Source organism: Capsicum annuum, chromosome 4 (assembly GCF_002878395.1).
Source record: "Capsicum annuum cultivar UCD-10X-F1 chromosome 4, UCD10Xv1.1, whole genome shotgun sequence".
NCBI classification, from domain to species: domain Eukaryota; kingdom Viridiplantae; phylum Streptophyta; class Magnoliopsida; order Solanales; family Solanaceae; genus Capsicum; species Capsicum annuum.
The window spans coordinates 225,233,484-225,253,838 of NC_061114.1; the positions used below are offsets into that span (position 1 = coordinate 225,233,484).

At 31.9% G+C, this 20,355-nt stretch overlaps 1 protein-coding gene across 1 annotated transcript in view; it reads right to left on the bottom strand.

Annotated features, from left to right (window-relative positions):
• The window catches only part of LOC107867067, a 10,227-nt gene extending 5,430 nt beyond the window's left edge, over positions 1–4,797 (bottom strand). The window contains exons 1-6 of the mRNA XM_047411210.1: positions 4,705–4,797; positions 3,811–3,964; positions 3,663–3,733; positions 3,441–3,595; positions 3,233–3,350; positions 2,986–3,157 (exon numbers count right to left, since the gene is read on the bottom strand). Of these exons, the coding sequence (XP_047267166.1) occupies positions 3,068–3,157; positions 3,233–3,350; positions 3,441–3,595; positions 3,663–3,733; positions 3,811–3,964 (588 nt within the window). The 5' untranslated portion in view covers positions 4,705–4,797 and the 3' untranslated portion in view covers positions 2,986–3,067. The remainder of the gene's footprint in view (positions 1–2,985; positions 3,158–3,232; positions 3,351–3,440; positions 3,596–3,662; positions 3,734–3,810; positions 3,965–4,704) is intronic.
• Between the last annotated feature and the right edge of the window lie 15,558 nt (positions 4,798–20,355).

The window sequence follows — 20,355 nt, forward strand, 5'->3', positions numbered from 1 at the left end:
CCCCCCCCCCCCCCCCCCCCCCCCCCAACCCCCAAAAAAAAATAAAATAATTTAATATATTTACATGATATAATTCGTTACAAATTTTCACTTTATGTCAAAATCAACTCTAAGTTGATGTTTGGCCATGAGAATTCCAAATATAACTTGGAGTTGTATTTGAAAAACTGAAAAACAAGAAAAAATTGTTTTCACTTTTTTCCATCTTTCTCTCATGAAAATTCAAAAACAACTCCAATTATATTCATGGACAAACAAAGTTCCGATTCCAATTCCAACTCCAACTTCAAAAATTTTTATTTTCATGGCCAAACACCCACTTAGGTTCTTCAAGTTCTTGATCCCTAAACCCAATACCATTTCTCAATGGTCACTGCCTAAACCCCATACCATTTCTCAATGGTCACTGCTTTCAATTTGACTAAATAACATCCCGTCCTTTTTTTTTTGTTCCCTTGCCATAAGAATTTCCTCCTAATGCTATACAACCTATTGATGATTCCCGCTAGTACAGGAAATAACGACATCCTATATGTTGGTAGTGCATCAAGCACAAAATTAATCTGTAAATCTGCCACTTAAGGAAAGATATTGGGATCCATCTTGCTAACTTCTCACATTTCTCAATCAACCCATTCCAAATTTCCATTGACATAAACTACACCCTCGAGGCAAACCAATGTAAATGGTTGGCCGTGTACCCACTCTACCCGCTAAAATTGTCTTCAACATTTCCATGTCTGGAACAACATTGACCGAATAGATGAAGTTTTTCCTTCAATTCACATGTTGACTTAACATTCCTTAAAAGATGCCCTATATCAACCTCAAATTTCTAGAGTTGTTCCTCTTTAGCATTACATAATATAAGAGTATCATCTGCGTACTGCAGATTAGTTATCTCTAGACTCTCCCTTCCAGTTCTAGCAACTTCTTAACCAACTTTCTCAGTTTGCCTTTCCAGGTTCAATTCCCAATAAAGACAAATATTCCGTGATTTCTTCCTATCTGTTTTAGCCTTGGTGGACAGAGTTACCTAGTACTTGTTGTTTGCATTTCCAGGTTCAATTTCCAAACATTCCGTGATTTCTTCCCAACTGTTTTAGTCTTGGTGGACGGAGTAACCTAGTAGCTGTTGCTGGTGGGTGGTCGCAGGTATCTCGTGGAATTAGTCTAGGTGCGTGCAAGCTGGCTCAGACTCCATAATTATAAAAAAACAATCATGTTCCACCACGTCCCAATATTTGATGAAAAACCCATAGTGAAACCATCTGGCACAGATGTTTTATCAATTGCACACTGCTTTAAGCAACTCATCACCTCATCCTCTTCAAAATTCTTTTCTAAGTCCTCCATTTCCTCCATTGCCAGCCTTTGGCAATTGGTGAGATTACTGGAAAATCTCCACTTAACTTCCTCGAAGTCTGATAAAACTCCACAATTTCCTCTTGAATCCTAATTGGATCCGGACTAAGCTCTCCTGAATTAGAAGTTTGTCAATATTGTTGCATCACTTATGTGCATTAGCCATCTTGTGGGAAAATTTGGTGGTCTTATCCCCTTTTTTCAACCACAAGGATCTGGATCTTTGCCTCCATGATATTCTTCATTCTTAATCAAATCCTCATATTTCATATGCCTTTTCCACCGATTCTTCTTCTGTCAATCCCTCCTTTGTTGCCCCGTATATCCTTGCAAACTTCTGCTCCACTCTTTTAATTTGTGTCAGGACTTTTAATTTGGAGGCCAAGACAAAAGAATTCCACCACTCAGTCACTCCCTCCATGAAACCTTGAATGTTTAACCACTCAAGATACCAAAGTCCCGTCAATCTTGCAGCTATTCTTTGATTTTCCCCTTTGAACCATGTGTTAATATCATAGTCCCCACAAACAACCCATGGTCCTTCAAATAAACCTCTTTATAGAGCCATCTCCCCCCATACCATTCTTATTTCTTAGTAAGAGTTAGGAGCATATACCCTTGTTATATGACAACTGAAATCCTGCAAATTGTGCTTCAAATTGCAGGTGAAAGCGTAATCCCATTTTTCTAGCATTTCCCCTTTCCATGCTCTACTATCCCATAATAATGATATCCCTTCTCTAGTATTGGCCTTTTAACATGCCGTGTTAATCCATCTTCCCCTCATAGTTGCATTATTAAACCTGCAACGCACCCCTCTAACTTTGTCTCTTGTAAACATATGATATATTTGTGGAGAGTATATTTGTAAATATCTTTTTTTTAAAGAAATACGCTAAGTTAGTTATTTTTAACACACCAACCCCAAACACTGCATAAGAAACAATCTCATTAAGCATAACTTATACTGGCATTACTTATGCATCATAGTTTGTTATGTTCTTATACACCCTACCAAACAACCCCTAAATCGCAAAGTAATGGAGCAAGTGAAGCGACACTATCCTTTTTCAACTAATTAGTTAGAACTTTAAGAAGAGAAGAGTGGGTTTTCTTCTCTTCTAAAGGGTGGGTTTGGCTCTTGCAAATGACACTTTGTGGGTAGTGAACCCATTTGGCACCAGAGATTTGCAGGTAAAGGCCCAGTTTATTTTTTTGACAAGGTAAAACAATTTATTTACATTTGGGGGGAACCAATTGTATAGAATCCTTATACCAAAAGAAAACCTGCCTCAAAAAGAAATTGGAGATAAAACATTTCATTTTTACCAAACCAAGTTTTATGCGTTCGAAAGCCCTCCTATTCCTCTCTTTCCAAATGACCCACATGAATGCCAAGGGGGCAACACACCATGCCTTGGGCCTCAAGCTTACCTTCCCCCTTTCATGAGCCCAACTTTACAAAGCCTCCTTTACTATATCCGACATTGACCCATGGTATTTTAAACAAATTTAGTGCCACCGTAGCCACTTTACAATGCAAAGTGCAAAAGTGAAAGCTGTGAGAGTGGGGGGAGATAGATATATATATATAGAGAGAGAGAGAGAGAATGATGTTACATGGCTGCTTTATTGGGTCGGGTCTCTGGTGTGTCAAACCAACATCCATACCTCTCGTGGGCATTTCCTGCAAGTGAGACTATTAGAACTTTCTTTGTATGTTACTTTTCATTTTTATTTGTCTTTTTACCTCATCAAGTATCCCGTAGAGACAATCAAATAATGTCACGCCCTACAAAAAAGAGTGAGAAATGTCATATTCGAGAAAAAATTAATTCAACTTAAGTATAAAGAATAAGCCACTTACCACAACCCCTGACGCTGCCATCTGCACAGTGAATCGAGGTTGAAGCCCTTCCATGTCATGTTCAAACTGGGTGGTAAAATCAGTCCAGTCTATCTTTACTACTTTGTGTTTATCACCCCTACAATAGTGAAGAAAAACACTGATTATTGTTGTTTGCATACCAGCAAGCAGAAGAAATATATTGTCGTGGTTTCTAATGAATTCATACTTGAAATCATATCTTGGGTACATTCCATGAAGAACCATGAAGGCCCTAACAATTTTCTGAACGGTTGGTTGAATACCCTTCTGTTTTTGAGGATCCATCTGTGGTTTGTTGTCTTTATGTGATTGGATAAGTTCTGCTGGCATTGAACCTATAATCTGCAAACACAGAGGACATTATCACAGTGTTGTTTTCAGTTTCTTCCTCCAATACTAGTCAACAGACCTTGCGTTTCCAATTGTCGATGATGATACTTTCTTTAACTCCATATCTCGTGGCGGCATCGACATCTTCGTCTGATATTTAACACTGTTAAGAGACCTTCTGTTCTTATCCAGATGCTTACTTAATGTAACGGTTATATATTACTTACATTGGTACACATTAAAATTTCCTTGGATATTTTCGCCGTGTCGCATGTTGATATTAGCTAAGAATGTTCGTATCATCTGGCATTTACGATGGATGATGCCCGCTTTAGTAGTATGAAGTGGTCCTTCTTTTGGAATGAAATAGTAACTATCCATCTGTAAAGCAGTCAGAACAGAAGGTAAAGAACCATAAGCATGCATGTAATAATGGATGAACCCTTAACTGATAATCGGAAAAACAAAACTACCTATCAACAAAATCAGTACAATAAAAGCAACGGACACAGAAATTGTAAAACAGAGCATAAAAGTATATAAATGGCATAAACACAAAATTTGGCAAATAAAACTACCCCTAAACAAAAAAATTTGGCAAATAAACCTACCTATCAATCAGAGAAAATAACAGCCATTGAAACTATTTGTCCTTTGATTAAGTAAAACAAAAGCACTAAACAGGAACAGCCATTGAAACTATAATAACAGGGAATCAAACTCTCTTGCTTTCTAGTAAGCAAACAATTGATGAAAAAAGTAGCGTTTAATCTTTAACAATTCTTCAAGCCCTATATCCGCCGCCAATAACGATCCCACATAGAATCAATTAGATACCACAAAAGCACCCAAAAAAATAAATTGAATACATAAACAATAAAAGCAACTTAAGCAGAAATTGTCGAACATTGCATGAGCGTGCAATAATGGATGAACCCTAACCAAAAATTTGGGTAAACAACGACCTTATTAGTCAAATTAGTACTACTAACGCATTAACCAGAAGCATAAAACAGCATTAAAATACCACTAAAGAAAGAAGAATCAGTGTGTATTACCATAGAAATTGATAGAGCTTTACAGCTTTATAATTCAAAGAAGAGAGAGTGAGAAGAGATTACCAGATGCTGGTCGATGAAAAAGCGCTCTGATGAAATGAAATTGAAATTTCCCTTTGGGGCATCAAAGAAGGAAATATAAAGAAACTTGTAAGCTCTCTCTATATTTTTTTTTCCGTTAATTGCGAGTTCATTTCTTTTCTTTTCTTTAAGTCCCCAAAAAACTGATTAAAGTGCAAACTTGAAAAAAAATTTAAGAAGTGTTAACTGGGTTTGTTAGCAGCAAATTAGTGTTTCTTTTCAAATAGTAGGTACACCGATGAAATAAGGGAGTTTTTTTTCGCAGAGACAATGATAAACAATGATTCAATGAGATGTGTACCTTGTTGTGTTTGATAAATTGATGATGGTGTTATGTTTTTTATGATAAGTGTAACTTATATTTTTAATTTGAGCTTATTTACAATATATATGAGTGTTGAATCTTATGTTGAACCTAATAATTTTGCATATAGGATGAGATTGGAAGTCCTGCAAGTCACTCATTTTCGTGAGGGACTCTAGTCAAATCACATATTTTCACAGGCCAGTCCCAATTCCTTAGGCTGCTTCATATTTTTATGAAGAAAAAAGTACTAAAGTGAATTTACAATTGTTGAACTACAACTCAAAATCTTGAACACTTCATATAGCCTGCCATAAATATTTTTGGTATTTGCAACCAATGAACTAGTAATCACTTGAAACCAACAAATATTGGGGCGGACTGATAAGTACTCTTTTATTCTTAACTAGTTCTGAATAGAGTCACCTTTGTTATTACCCCACGTTGGGACTTCCGGTGCGAATCTGGGAGTTAATCAGGCTCCAATGCCTGTACTATTCACCGAAAAGGAAATTAGAAAAAAAATTAATCATTTGAAGAGCTATAAAATATAAAAAGTACTAATGTTTCTCTCATTACAACAGTATTAAGGAGAACAAGAGTTCTTCTACTCTTTTCTGCAGAATTACTTTCCTATTCTAAATCTCTAACTCATCATGAAGCTTATAGTTTAGCCTAATGCACAAAATATCAAATTTTCAATAGCTTAAACCGTCTCTCCACCACCCGCCCACCTCCTTATTATTTTCTTTCGAGGCTGCTTGCATGTGTTTACCAACTATACTTGTGAGTCAGAAATAGCAAGGATCTAGAAAGACATGCAACAGTGATACTTCATAAGCTTCTTCATTTTTTTCTCCTCCCTTCTTGCTACATGTCCAGGTTCATTGCTGCTGCTGCTGGAAGATGTCGTCTCACTACAAAAATGTGATGGACCTTCATCCGTACGCTCTGCCTCCCGCCTCTTAGCAGGCTGATCTGAGATGTCTTACTGGGAGATTTTGATTTGTTATTATCAGGAACATGTTGAGTTTCTTTGGCTGGAGTAACACTCCCTTTAACAAGAGACTCTGCCAAGCAATGCCTATATAGAGGTTTCAAAGAGAATTGGCATAATTTATATGTGTAGTTTACAGGAAAAAGGATGAACAAATAGTTGCACATTCAGTCGGTGATAACAAGAAATATGTGATGTCGAGACAACGGACGTTGCAAATAACTACAAGCACCCCCAACGCAATATTTCTGTTGATATCCCGCCCTTGTTGAGGTAAAGATCACAAGTTAGCTTACTAAATCTTGCAGATTTCTTAATGTTGCTTCTTTATCTGAGGTAAAGACAACAAGTTAATAAGTCATTTTTGTTGTGCACTTTCCCACCGTAAGAATACGAAACAGTTATAGTTCTCCCAATAGAATACGAGACAGTTATCATTCTCCCAATGTCCAGATGAATCAAAGCATAAACCGGACTCTACACATTCATGTGTTTCTTCCTAACGTTAAATCTTTTTCAATGTGGTGTTCGCTCAAAGAAGTGTGCCAATGTGAGATGTCAATTAGAACAAATTCAAAATAATAGACTAAAACAAAGATTATTGAACAAATTCTTCACACACTTAGACGAGTGAACATTTTCTGAATACTATAGATCAGGACTAGCTACGACAGTTGAACCTTTTGTTGGGTTCATAGTAATGAAAGTGTGTTGAATAGAAAATGGAGAAATCAAGTGGAAGAGAAAAAATTGAGTTAACACCAAAAATGGAAAGTGTACTCAATTTTGGCAAGTTTACTCTTTCTCCCACATTGGTGGAAGAAGAGAACTTTTTGGTGTTTATATTGTGAAACACTTACTCCACATGGTAAGTGAGGCAAGGAAATAGAGATGCTTCGCGCCATCGTCGTCGCTCGCTCAGATTTGGATTTGGATTTGGAAAATGATCCAGACTGAATCAGTAATGCTCCATTAATAAATACATGCATGCAGTAACAGCAACAGATGCAATGTTCGACCTGAAATGGTGTCACTGTTTCAACGAATCATTGCACTATTTCGCGAACTGGTGCACTGCTTCTGTGTTTGTACTGTTTCAGAAAATTACTGCATTGGTTTAAGTGACTAGACATGCATTTTCAAGAAGAGTTACACACCTCTAATATGAACCAATGCCACCTTTTCAAAGGGGCATCTAGTGGCTATATAAACATGGTTTCATCCACAGGTTTATGAGAAAGAAAATATAGAAATTTTCAGATTAAAAACTTCTTCTTGTCTTAAAAATACTAAGTGTGATCATTCAAATTCGCCTATTTGAGGTACCGCTCTAGTCGGATTGAAGGCCATTTTATCCTGGGAGGAAGATTCCATAACCTCGGTACAGTGAGGGGAATTATTCCTTAAGGAAAATCCGTGAATTCGGACGATTTGGCCTTAATCATTTCTGTTTCATCTTTATTTTCTGAGAAAAAAAAAAATATACCTCTTGGAAAGGTCATTTTGATCTTGTGTTGAGGGTATTTCATACTTCATTGGGTTCTTGTTCATACTTGAACTCGAGTTGAAGTTGTTGTTGCAATATACAGATTCTGCATACTTGAATATATTGTGGAAATAACACCTTTTCCATTCAGATCCTCTTTTTTCTCATCATCATCCAGATCCTATAGAACTGCCATGAGTCAAAATATTCATCAGATGCGAAACTTAGGGTGACTTGAATTTGCTGAACTAGACGAATGTGATGCTGGATCTCCAAGATCGTTCAATTCCAGGTATTCCCCTCTTCAAATGCAATCTAACTCAGCTACTATGTCATCATCAGAGTGAACTCTAGATTTGTCAACAAGTGATGACCCAACCCCTTCTGGCTGGCTGTTTACCTGAAAAAAACTTCTGCGGAAATAAGAACCAAAGTGAAGTTACAATCGCTGGAATACAACTCAAAATCATCACTTCAGTTTGTTTTAAATCTTGAACATTTCATCACAACAACCAGTCATTATATACATTTGGTAATAGCAACCAATGAACTAGTAATCATTTGAAACCAACAAAAACTGGACTGGAGTCGTAAGTTTTCCTTCATCCTTAACTATAACTATAAGTCTCGGGTTTGAGCAGCGGACGTGGAGTCGCCTTTGTTAGTACTACCTGGCGCGAATCAGAAGTTTGTTGGGTCCCAATGCAGGTACATGAAACTGAGAGGAACGAGTGTTCTAATTTTACAGCTGTATTATAGAGAACATCAGTTCTTAAGACTCTTTCTGCAGAACTCCTTTCCTATTATAAATCTTAAACTCATCATGAAGTTCAAAATTTAGCCTAATGAACAAAATACCAAATATTCAATAACTTTAACTGTGTCTCCACTCCCACCCACTCCCACCTTCTACTCTTTTTTCTTTTCTAAAAAAGAGAACATTTCTAGGCTGCATGCTTGTGTTTGTCAACTAGACTTGTGAGAGTTGAAATAGCAAGGATCTAGAAAGGCATAAAACAGAGTTGCGTCATAAGCTTCTGTGTTCTTTTCTCCTCCCTTGTTGCTACCTGTCCAGGTACATTGCTGCTGCTGCTAGTGGGACAAGAAATGTGATGGACCTTCATATGTATGCTCAGCCTGCCAATCAATGCTGATATAGAGGTTCAGAGAAATAACAGAATGTGATCAATACAAGTTAAAACGAATATGAGGCAGTTTTTATTCTCAAAATGCCAGATGAACCCAAAAATAAGTCAATACTCTTAAGGCTCGAGCTTCACAAAGATGAAAATCGAAAATCATCAGACAAGCTAACTGGGAAATCATTCCCTAACTGCACCATGAACATAAGTGATCCCGTCCAAACACTTTTCCGAATGATTTGAATTCAGATTATATCTCAAGGCATGTATCAGGAATTCTCGTGCTGGATTGTGTGGAAGAATGTAAGCCATCCTCACTGTGATCAATTGTTGCTGCTCGGCAGGGGAACCGAGTTTCGTAAGCTTTAGTTGTTCTACTTCTTGAAAGAAGCATTTACATATAAATTAATATCATCTTTGCAAGGAAATAAAAGAAGGGCTTGACAACCTTAGTAGTTTTGTTGGTTCATTGATTAATACTACCTGAACTTTTACTTGTTGGTGATAACTGAATTTTCATCTCTATTTCTGGTTGGTTCGTTCTTTTTCTCTTTTTAATTAATGTTAGCACCAACGTAGTTAGGTATAAAGAGATGCCAACGAGGAGGAGGAAATGGACATGTAACATGAAATCAGTGTCCAGCTATATATATCACAGAAATATGAGTATTACGACACGCGTAATCAAAGAGCTAATAAAACGGTTTACGGATATTCATACTACACTTCTCTACTTTTTGATATAGATGAACTCCTTATTAAAAAATTGCGTTCTAAATATAAAACCAAATTCTATTTTTATGAGTATATATTACTCTTAATAATAAAGGGATAAGCAAACAGTTGTTCGACATGTCTGTTTGTGCTGCCTGCTTCAGCGGTTTCAAATGTAATTTTACTATTTCATCCCTAATTAATTATTATAAGTCATTTCAGTATTAACAAATTAATAATAGTTAATAAAAGGCATAGAAATAAAATAATAAATTCAAAAAAAGATAAAGATGAAAATAAAATAATAAATTAACTCTTGATATTTTGTGCTACCTTCTTCATCTACTTCAATAATAATATTACTATATCATCCTTAAGTAATTATTATAAATCATTTAAGTATTAATAAATTCATAATATTACTCTTAATAATAAAGGAGATAAGCAGGCAGTTGTTCGACATGCCTGCTTGTTCTGCCTACTTCAACTGCTTCAACCGTAATTTTATTATTTTATTCCTAATTAATTATTATAAGTCATTTAAGTATTAAAAAATTAATAATATTTAATAAAAAGGATAGAAATAAAATAATAAATTAACTATTGATGTTTTGTGCTACCTTCTTCAGCTACTTCAATCGTAGATTTTACTATATCACCCCTAATTAATTATTATAAGTCATTTAAGTATTAATAAATTAATAATATTTAAGATAAAAATAAATTAGACATAAAATGATAAATTAACTCTTGATGTTTTAAATTAATTTGATGTCTTATATGAGACTCATTTAAATTTTATTCACATGTATTTTTTATAATAATTGTCTTATCACTTTTAATTAATTCTTATAAGTTATTTAAGACATGTTTGCTTTGTTGTTTCAATCGTAATTTTATCATATCACCCTAATTAATTTTTATCGTCATCTAGGTATTAAAAAAAATTAATAAAATTTCATAAAAAAGATAAAGATACACACAAAATGGTATGTCTAACATAAAATATCTATTTGACTATCAAAATTATATTAGAACTGCAGAAATTACGATGGAACAGAGATAGACATAGAGTAACATATATTATTTAAAAATGAGAAGACACGTAAACTGGGACTGAGAGAGTGTTAATATTTTATTGAAAAATTATGCTAAAAGCATTATAAATCACATATTTAACAAATTAAAAACATAAAAGATATAAAATACTCAATTGAAACTCGAGCTTATATTAGTGTCACTTAAATTAAAATAGAATAAAAAGTATTATAAATTACAATAATTAAAAATTTAAATTATTTTAATGATTGTTTATCTAAATTATATTTGTATCCCATAAATTAAGATAAAAAAAAAAATAAGGAAAAAAGACATGGTATGACCATTTAAAAATAAATGACCCATATTTGAAAAAGTGGACATGCTGTCAGTCGGCTAAAGTAATTCCCCGTTTTAGCCATTTAGCCCAATTAGGCACATGCAGTCTCTATACTCAATTGATACACTTTTATACCACATTGATACACTTTTATACTATATTGATACACTTTTTAAAAAAGAGAAAGGAAATTCTATGCAAGCACATGCAGTCCCTATATCCAATTAATACTCTTTTATATCATATTGATACACTTTGTTACTACGTTGATACACTTAAAGTGTCCATATACTCGACTGATACTCTCTTATACTAGATTGATACATTTTAGAATGCATGTAAAAATTATATAGAGTCGTATAAAATATGTATCTAAATAATAATTATAGTTAAAAACTGTATAGAAAGTGTATGAAAATGCTATAATTATTATATAGAATATGTATCTGTATAGAAACCGTATCGTTATTATATATAAATATATATCTTTAACAATTATATTATATTAAAAGTATATGATATTGTATTTTATTGTATAAATAAGTAAAACTAAACAAAACAATTAGTATTTTATTTTAATACTGTTGATGAATGCAAAATAATTTGGATATGTTTTAAAAGAATGTCATTTTTTTATTTAATAAATATTTAAAGATATTATTTTACTTTTATCTTTATCAAATCTCTTTTTTTATTTTTAAAATTTCATATTTAATCAAAATATGTTACATAAAACTGGAAGAACGAAATATTGGATAGCCGATTAGTATGGACGGAGAAGTACCAATTCCTAATCCAAGTCAAAAAAGCACACACACATTTGACATTATTAACACATTCCTAAATGGAATTGCAGTCTCACGATTGGACCAATTCCTAATCCTAGTAAAATTTGGAGTGTGCAACCAACGCGTATAATATTAAAACAAAACCAAAAAAAAATTCCAAACTATAAATAAGGATGCGTCCATTCCTTAATGGCTATTTATTGGGTTTTTAAATTTAGGTGCTAGTTTTGTGAAATTATTTTAGTTTTAGATATATTTTTTGTCATTTTCCCCAAAAATAATATATATTGGGCCCATTCTCAGCACAGACCTTCAATGTCTAGTATTAAAATAAACGCTATAAGAAAGTTTGAGTAGCTAAACTCTGGGGCTAAGGGGGGTCATTTGATGCTCGGGTCTGATGGTACAAATCCCTCTCTCTGTCTTTTTTCACCTTTTTATGTTTTGAAAAGAGTCCCATAAGTAGGGGTGGCATGGTATGATACTGTATTTGAAATTTCGATACTCAGTTTTTAAAAATACTATATCATTATCATACTGTATTAATTTGGTGTGCTTCAGTATTTTAATGTTCGGTTTCGGTATTTTGCAAAAGGGTAACGATAACCATAGTTTGTTCTACTTCGACAATATATACTCGTATAATAGAGTGATTATTACTTGAACTTATCAAAAGCATGTCTCAATTTTTAAAGAAAGCTCGATGGAGCAGGATAAAAGTAGGAAAAAATATTAAATGTGTATGAAAATGTAACTTAAAATTTACGGAGTCAAAATTAATCTTTTCATTTTCGGTCTCACATTGTTTTACATCTTGAAAATTTCACGTATTTGCTTCTTTATACTTTGAACACCCTCGATAAAAAATTTAGACCCACCACAGCGAGTACTAGTAGCCAGCGCTGACATAACGATCGTACTGTGTTGGATTTTGAAGATAGAGTGAGCTCTCAAAATCAGAGTTGTCCCTTTTTTCTTTTATTGTCTATGTCTAGTCTTTCGTTTTCGACAACAGATTTTATTTGACTACTTCAGAACTTGTATGTATTTGTAGTAGCTCTTGTACCGACATTACTAGGTCATGGGATGGTTGCTCATATATTATGTTTCTTTTGGACTATATTTATTACCTTGTCATTTTTAGAAGTATTAAATTGTTGATTTCCGACCTCATAGGGCATTTTTCACCAAATTAGCCCATTGCTTATAGCTTCAGGCTACGACTTGGCTTGCCTACTGGTGGATATCTTAAGTGTCATCATGACTCGTAAATCGAATCGTGACAAATATAAATTACCAAAAATGGCCCTACATACTGATGATATTTCGATATACACCCCCTTTGTCGTACTTTTGAAGTTAAATTACGTGAGATGAAATCCTGAGATAAAGATAAAGTTTCGTTTGGACATGTAATTAGACTTTTTAAAAATTATTCATAAATTGTAAAAACTATCAAAATTGCTTCAACTTTTGTACAATCTTATCAAGTAATTAAAAGTTTATAACAAAAATATAATACATTATCATAAACTTATTCTAAAAAAATACAATATTCATTGATCAAACTTTATTTCAATAAAAAAACTAAATTGAACATGAGTTGTAGCGTATTACTCCTCGATATAATCTCCTTATATAGTATGGACAATCTCCTCACATTGAACTTTCATTTCTCGATTAAATGACTGAAAAGACGAGCTAACATTATTACTTTTAGCCGTTTGTTGAAAAAAAATGATGAATTTGATGAATAATAAATGGTAAAGATTTTGAGAGTAATAATAAATTTTATTTTGATAAAATTAATGGTTATTTGAGATATAGATAGTTTAAAGAGTAATGATATGAAATATAAACTTATTTACTTATGAAATAAATGGTTGCTAACATGAATGGTAGGATTGTTTTTACAAAATATAAACTTGTGTGTTAATTTTTTTATTTGAAAAATCTCAAATTAAGTTTTTTGAAGAATTTAAAATTTCATCTCATGATATGAAATCATAAAATACAATTAGCGTTAGATCGCATCTCTAGAAGCTGATTTCATCTCATGAATTCAAATCACGAAATGAAATTACATGTTCAAATGCCTACTTATTAAATAGATGATACTTCGGTATTGCCCTTTCATCGTACTTTTAAACTTTTACTTATTAAACAAAAAATTTAGAATTTAAAATTTCAAAATTAATTATTTTTATTATTTCCTTTTAAAGATAAAATGAAGTACGAATTTGAAGATATTATCTAATTTTTTAAGCTAATAAAATATACAAGATTTAAGAAATAAATTTCAACAATAAATAATTAAAAAATGAGTATATCATTAAAGGAGTGGATCAGTTCTCTTTGATACCATCAAAATATTTTCATATATTATCCTAATATTAGTGAGGTCTGCTTTAGTCCTTAATAATGCAGTCACAATATATATATATATGCTATGATGGTATCATTAAAGAGTGAAGCAGACCTCAATAATACTATGACAATATATGAATACAGTATGATGGTATCATGCAGAATTGAGAATCTCTTGTTGAAGAATTGAAGTAGTTCTTCGTGATACCATGTCAAATATAAAGATATTATGATAGTGTCATTGAGCAAGATAAATATATTGTGATGGTATTATAAAGATATCGTTGAATGATTGAAGTAAGTATCAGTGATATCATGATAATATATGAATATAGAGTGATGATATTGTTGAGGACAGAAGCATACATCAATGAAAATATATAGCTATAGTGTGATGGCATCATGGAGCTGTCTCACTGAAAAATTGAAGCAAACTTTATGAATAATATTATATGACCGTACATAAATATATCGCAATGGTATCATGAGGTCTTACTAAAGGAACGACACAAATATCAATGACACCATGATAGTATATAAATATACTCAGTGATGGAGTCAAAATTTTGACTAAAAGAATTCAAAATTTGAAAGGGGAAAGGACATGGGCTGACCATTTTTTAAAAAAATGGCCACAATTTGAAAAGGTGGACAACTGTAGCCAGTCGGCTATTTTAAATTCCCTTTTTTAGCCATTTGGTCCAATTGGACACATGCAGTCTCTATACTCAATTGATACACTTTTATACTATACTGATACACTTTTTAAAGAAGTGAAAGAAAATTCTATGCAAGCACATGCAGTCCCTATACCCAATTGGTACTATTTTATATCACACTAATACACTTTTATACTACATTGATACACTTGCAGTGTCCATATGCTCAATTGATACTCTCTTATACTAAATTGATACATTTTTAGAATGCATGTAGAAACTATATAGAGTCGTATAAAATATGTATCTCAATAATAATTATAATTAAAAATTTATAGAATGTGTATAAAAATGCTATAATTATTATATAGAATGTGTATATGTATAGAAACTGCATCATTATTATACATAAATATATATCTTTAACAATTGTATTATATAAAAAGTATATGATATTATATTTTATTGTATAAAGAAGTAAAACTAAATAAAACAAATAGTATGTTATTTTAATAATGTTGGTGAATGTAAAATAATCTGAAGAAAAAAAAGCAATTACGCGGTTGTTTAAAAAAAAAAAAGAGTAGAATCTATTTCTTCCCACACACCCAAGCACCTCCTGGTTCCATTTCTTCAAGTTGAACATTAAAAGAAAAAAGACAAAAAAATAATGAAAAACAAACCAAAAAAAAAAAGAAGAAAGAGGAATGCAAAATTCAGGGGCTATTTTGGTGGAAATGGCTACCATATGGTAATATAAATTCAAGGGCCATTTTGGTGGCAATACTTTGGCCGACATGCCATTCTCATCCTTTCCCCAATTTGAAAAGTAAATACACAACCTAATCGTTAGGGAGTCCAACATCTACTATATATACCTTAAAATAATTTTAACCATGTATAAATAGTGAAACTTTATGTGAAATGTTTGACTAACAATTTAAAATTTTAACAAACTTATACGTAGAATTTTGTGGTGTAAAATAAATTATATAGACTAGTTTAGCTGTATGCGCCTTGCGCATGTACCTATTTATTTAAATAATAAAGATGAATAGAATAATTAAATTTACTATCTTTTGAGTATGTAAAGATGGAGAATTTATTTATTAAACTTAATCTATACCAAAAATATTTTTAAAAGTCGATCGACATTAATCTACCATCTGTAAATTGTAACAAAACAATGCAATGACAGAGACATCAAGAAAAGAAAATTAAATATAATCTTTACACACAAAATTTTTCTCAAAGTCGCCTGACACTCATCTATCACTTGTAAATAATGACAAAATAATACGATAATAGAGATCAAAATAATACAACTAAACCTAACCTTTACATAAAAAAAATTTCTCAAAGCTGACCAACATTTATTTATTACCTGTAAACTGCAACAAATTAATACGGTACAAGTGATATAAAAACAATGCAACTAAACTTAAATTTTAAACACAAAAAAGTTCTCAAAGCCAATCGAGATTCATCTACGAACTGTAAACTACCATAAAATAACAAACTAATAGAGACAGTGGCGGGGCCAGGATTTCCAGCAAAAGGGTTCACAAGTGAACATACGATCTAACCGAAGGAGGTTCGACGTCTACTATATATACATAAAAAATAATTTTGACAATGTATGTATATATAGTATAATTTTTCGTCGAAAGGGGTTCTGATGAAGCCCTAACTTACATGTAGCTCCGCCCTTGAATAAAGATGTTACCCTAATATAATTAAACCTAATCTTTAGCTGAAAAAAATTTTCAAAGCCGATCCATATCCATCTAGCATCTGTTAATTAAAATAAAACAATAAGATAATAAATATATCAAAACAATACAATTAAACTTAATCTTTACACAAGAAATTCTTCAAAGCCAACCGACATTCATCTACGACTTGTAAACTATAAAAAAAAAAAATATAATAGTGATCACAAAGCTTCGATTTTGATCCAACTAATTCTTGACTGAGCGAAATTTTGACCCTAAAGATGAATGAAAACAAAGAAGATATATATATACACACATGTTGAATTTTATTATGCTAACAAAAATAGTGAAGAAGTTGAGGGTTAGAAAATCAAGCTTCCACCAATCTAGAGAAGCAATCGAATCAAGTTTGATGAGCATCAATTATATTCTCCCAATAGACAAACCAACTTGTTCTCTAGTTTAACGTACATTTCAATGTTTATAGAAGTATTTTCTTAATAGAGTCTTATTTTAGGAGTATTTTTCTAATTGAACAGTAGAATGAAAAATATTAATTAATTCTCCTACTATATATTTTAGTAAGTCTAGTAGAAAGAAAATATTAATTAATTCTCCTACCTTATATTTTAGGAGTCTCATATATTTTAGGAAGTCTAGTTAATATAATAAAAAATAATTAAATAATAAATTTTAAAAAATAGTGAAAAGACAGTTTTATCTAAAGAAGAGTCTTTTATCGGGGGATAAAAAGTTCAAATAACTTTTCTAAGGGTCTTCACACTTTTAATATATTATAGATATAGATATAGATTATAGATATAGATATAGATTATAGATATAGATTTATGTGGTTATAAACTATCTTATTGTCTTGTTAACAGTAAAAAATGAAAAGTTTAAAAGTAAATTGCTGTTAAATGATTAAATTTATTATTTTTTTGGAGATTAATTAAGAAGAGAAAACGTCAAATAAATTGAGACGGAGAAAATGATGAATTTATGAGTTTTTTCCCTTTCATCTTTTGCATTTTGGGGCTTTAAACTAAAGGGTTCAAACGTGGAGCACTACGATTGGTGTAATCACATGAAGTGGGCCAGGGAATTTGGGCGTGAACCTTATTTGGTACTCTCTCCCTTTCATATTACTGAATCACTTTCACATTTGTACACTCTTTAAAAAATTATAAATAATAATAATAGTATTATTAATTTATCCCTTAATTTATTTTCTTAGAACTATATAGACTTTGTTTTACACTTTTAAAGAATATTAATTGTTGGAGTTAAATGAAAAGAGTTTAATTAATTATATCTTAATTTAGTAAATAGACAAGTAATTTATTAATATAAAGCAAAGAACAAGAAGAATAAGGAGAGAAGAGAGAGTAATTCTTTATTGCTCTTGAGAATTCTCTTGAGAGGTTCTTGATGGAGTCTTAATTACATTGAATGAAACTCCCTTTATTTATAGGAGAAAACTAACCTTGGATTTTTTATTTTTCCATAAATAGACATTTACTATATTTGATAAAGTAGACATTCACTATATATGTTAAAGTAGACATTCACTACATATGATAATATATTTATAACACTCCCTCTTGAATGTCTAATTGATAGATAATGTGCCTCATTAAAACCTTGCTAGAAAAAAATCTGGTGCAAAAAAAAATCTAGTGAAGGAAAAAGAGTATACATCTGTAACAATACGCATATAGGCTAACTCATTAAAAACCTTACAAGGAAAACTCAGTGGGATAAAACCTCGTAAGAAAAAAAGAGTACAACGCGTATTAACTCCCCTTAATGAGAACATCCTTGAACCTTTGCACTCTGATCTTGTGCACCATCTCCTTGAAAGTTGCAATTGAAGGAGACTTGGTGAATAAATCAGTCACATTGTCACTTGAACGAATCTATTGCACGTTAATATCACCATTCTTTTGTAGCTTGTATGTATAAAAAAGTTCTTTTGAAATATGCTTCATTCTATCTCCTTGAGTCCTCCCTTAAGTTGTGTTGTGCATGCTGCATTATCTTAAAAAAAATTATGGGTACTTTGTCACATTTCAAACCACATTTTTTGCGAATGAAATGTATCGTGGACCTCAACCACACACACTCTTGGCTTGCTTCATGCATAGCTATTATCTCAGCACGGTTCGATGAAGTGGCTATGATAGACTGCTTTTATATCTCCAAGATATGTCAGTATTCCCACATGTGAACACATTGCCTGTTTGAGATCGAGCTTTGTGTGGATTAGACAAGTATCCAACATCAACATGATCAATAAGATTGGGACTGCAATCGTTAGAGTAAAATAAGATCATGTATTTTATCCCATTTCGATGTCTCCTAATAGGATCATAACTATACCTTGCTAACAAATTAACTGAAAAGGTTATATCAAATCTTGTAGTATTTGCAAGATACATGAGTGCACCAACCGTACTAAGATATGGTACTTCATAACCAATCCAAATTGGTATATTTCTCATTTCAGCAAATAATCTATTGCTTTTGAAAACTCTCCACGAGTTTTAATAATTTTCAAGCTATAAGCTTATGTAATATAAGGATTATAAATAAGTTTTTCATAAACTTCTACATGCTTTAAACATTTTGAATCCTTAAACAAGTTTTCATGTAAATTTTGTCAAGTGACAATATTCAACATATCATGTCCGACATTTTCAAGTGTCTGGGCTGCAAATCAAATAAATTTTACGCTTACCAAGATGCATCATTTCATGTCACTTGATAAATGTTTCTACGCCAATATCCTTAAATAAACATAGAATTCAGATCCTCGTAATCTTTTACAATATTGCGCCAATATTGTATCTAAGATATTATTAATGATATATCATTTTGTATCGATCCACAATATGACATAACATTTTGAGACCTCGTCACTTCATTATTTTAAGGTACGTAAACCTTTCATAAGGTTTCATGAAGTGTTATGTCGTAGGCTCTTTAAGAGCACATTGCCTTCATATTATGCTTATTTTCTCCTTATTCTTTCAAGGATTATTTCATTTGGAACCGATTAGTCTATCACGGTTTATGTATGTGTAGACTTTTTTTCTTTAGGAACACAAAATAGGGGAACTTGCAGCTTCAATATGAGAAACTTTTGGCATTTGACTTAAATTATCTTTTGAATGAGGATCTGATGATAATTCCTATCACATTTCATAGTTGCATATAATTTTCCCTTTATGTTAGAAAAACTAGCATACGTTCTCTATCTTCTTTGATGAATCCATCTTTGTGCATCATGATATATTTATTAATTGTATACCGCACATCAAACTATTTGATGGACAATGCGTTGTTCCTAACTTAGAACCAATTTTGATGGAGAATTAATCATAATTTATTGGTTTGATGCATACAAATACTTTTGTATATAATAAATTATATTTCAAGCCAATACATGAAACTTTTTTCTCATTAGAAATGATTCATCTATTTATCAAAGGCATTCAATGCTAAACCATCATTATCAAGATTAATTGTCTTGATTACACAATCTGAAAATTATGCTCTTAACTCAATTTTATTGAGAAGTAACTTTATGAATGTCAAACTATAGGTTGACAATAAATGTACATGTGATCATCTTATTGATGCATCTTTTCAACATATCACATGATCGGTGAATGGACTCTTATTCACCTTTTATACTTTTTAGATTTTGAGGGATCAAATCTCAATATTAGTTGGTCCAACCAACTAGTCATGAGAAAAAACAACATGAATAATTTTTGAAGAATCTTCTAATTCTTCATTTTATGTCCAATACTCAATATGCACATCTTCGGGATGTCGTAATTGTTCATATCAATTTATGAACTTTTATACTAGTAAACTCCAAGTTTATCATGATATGTGCCTTTTTACTTTAGTAAATTTAGAATTTTCTATTACATGAATAAAGTTCAGATTTACTTCTTCAGAAATAAATTTCAAAGTAACTCTTCTCAGTTATTCTACCTCTTTGGAGGTGAGTTGTGGTACCATCACAATCAAGTGGACGTTTGTATTGATAAGTTTTACTAAATATATCCC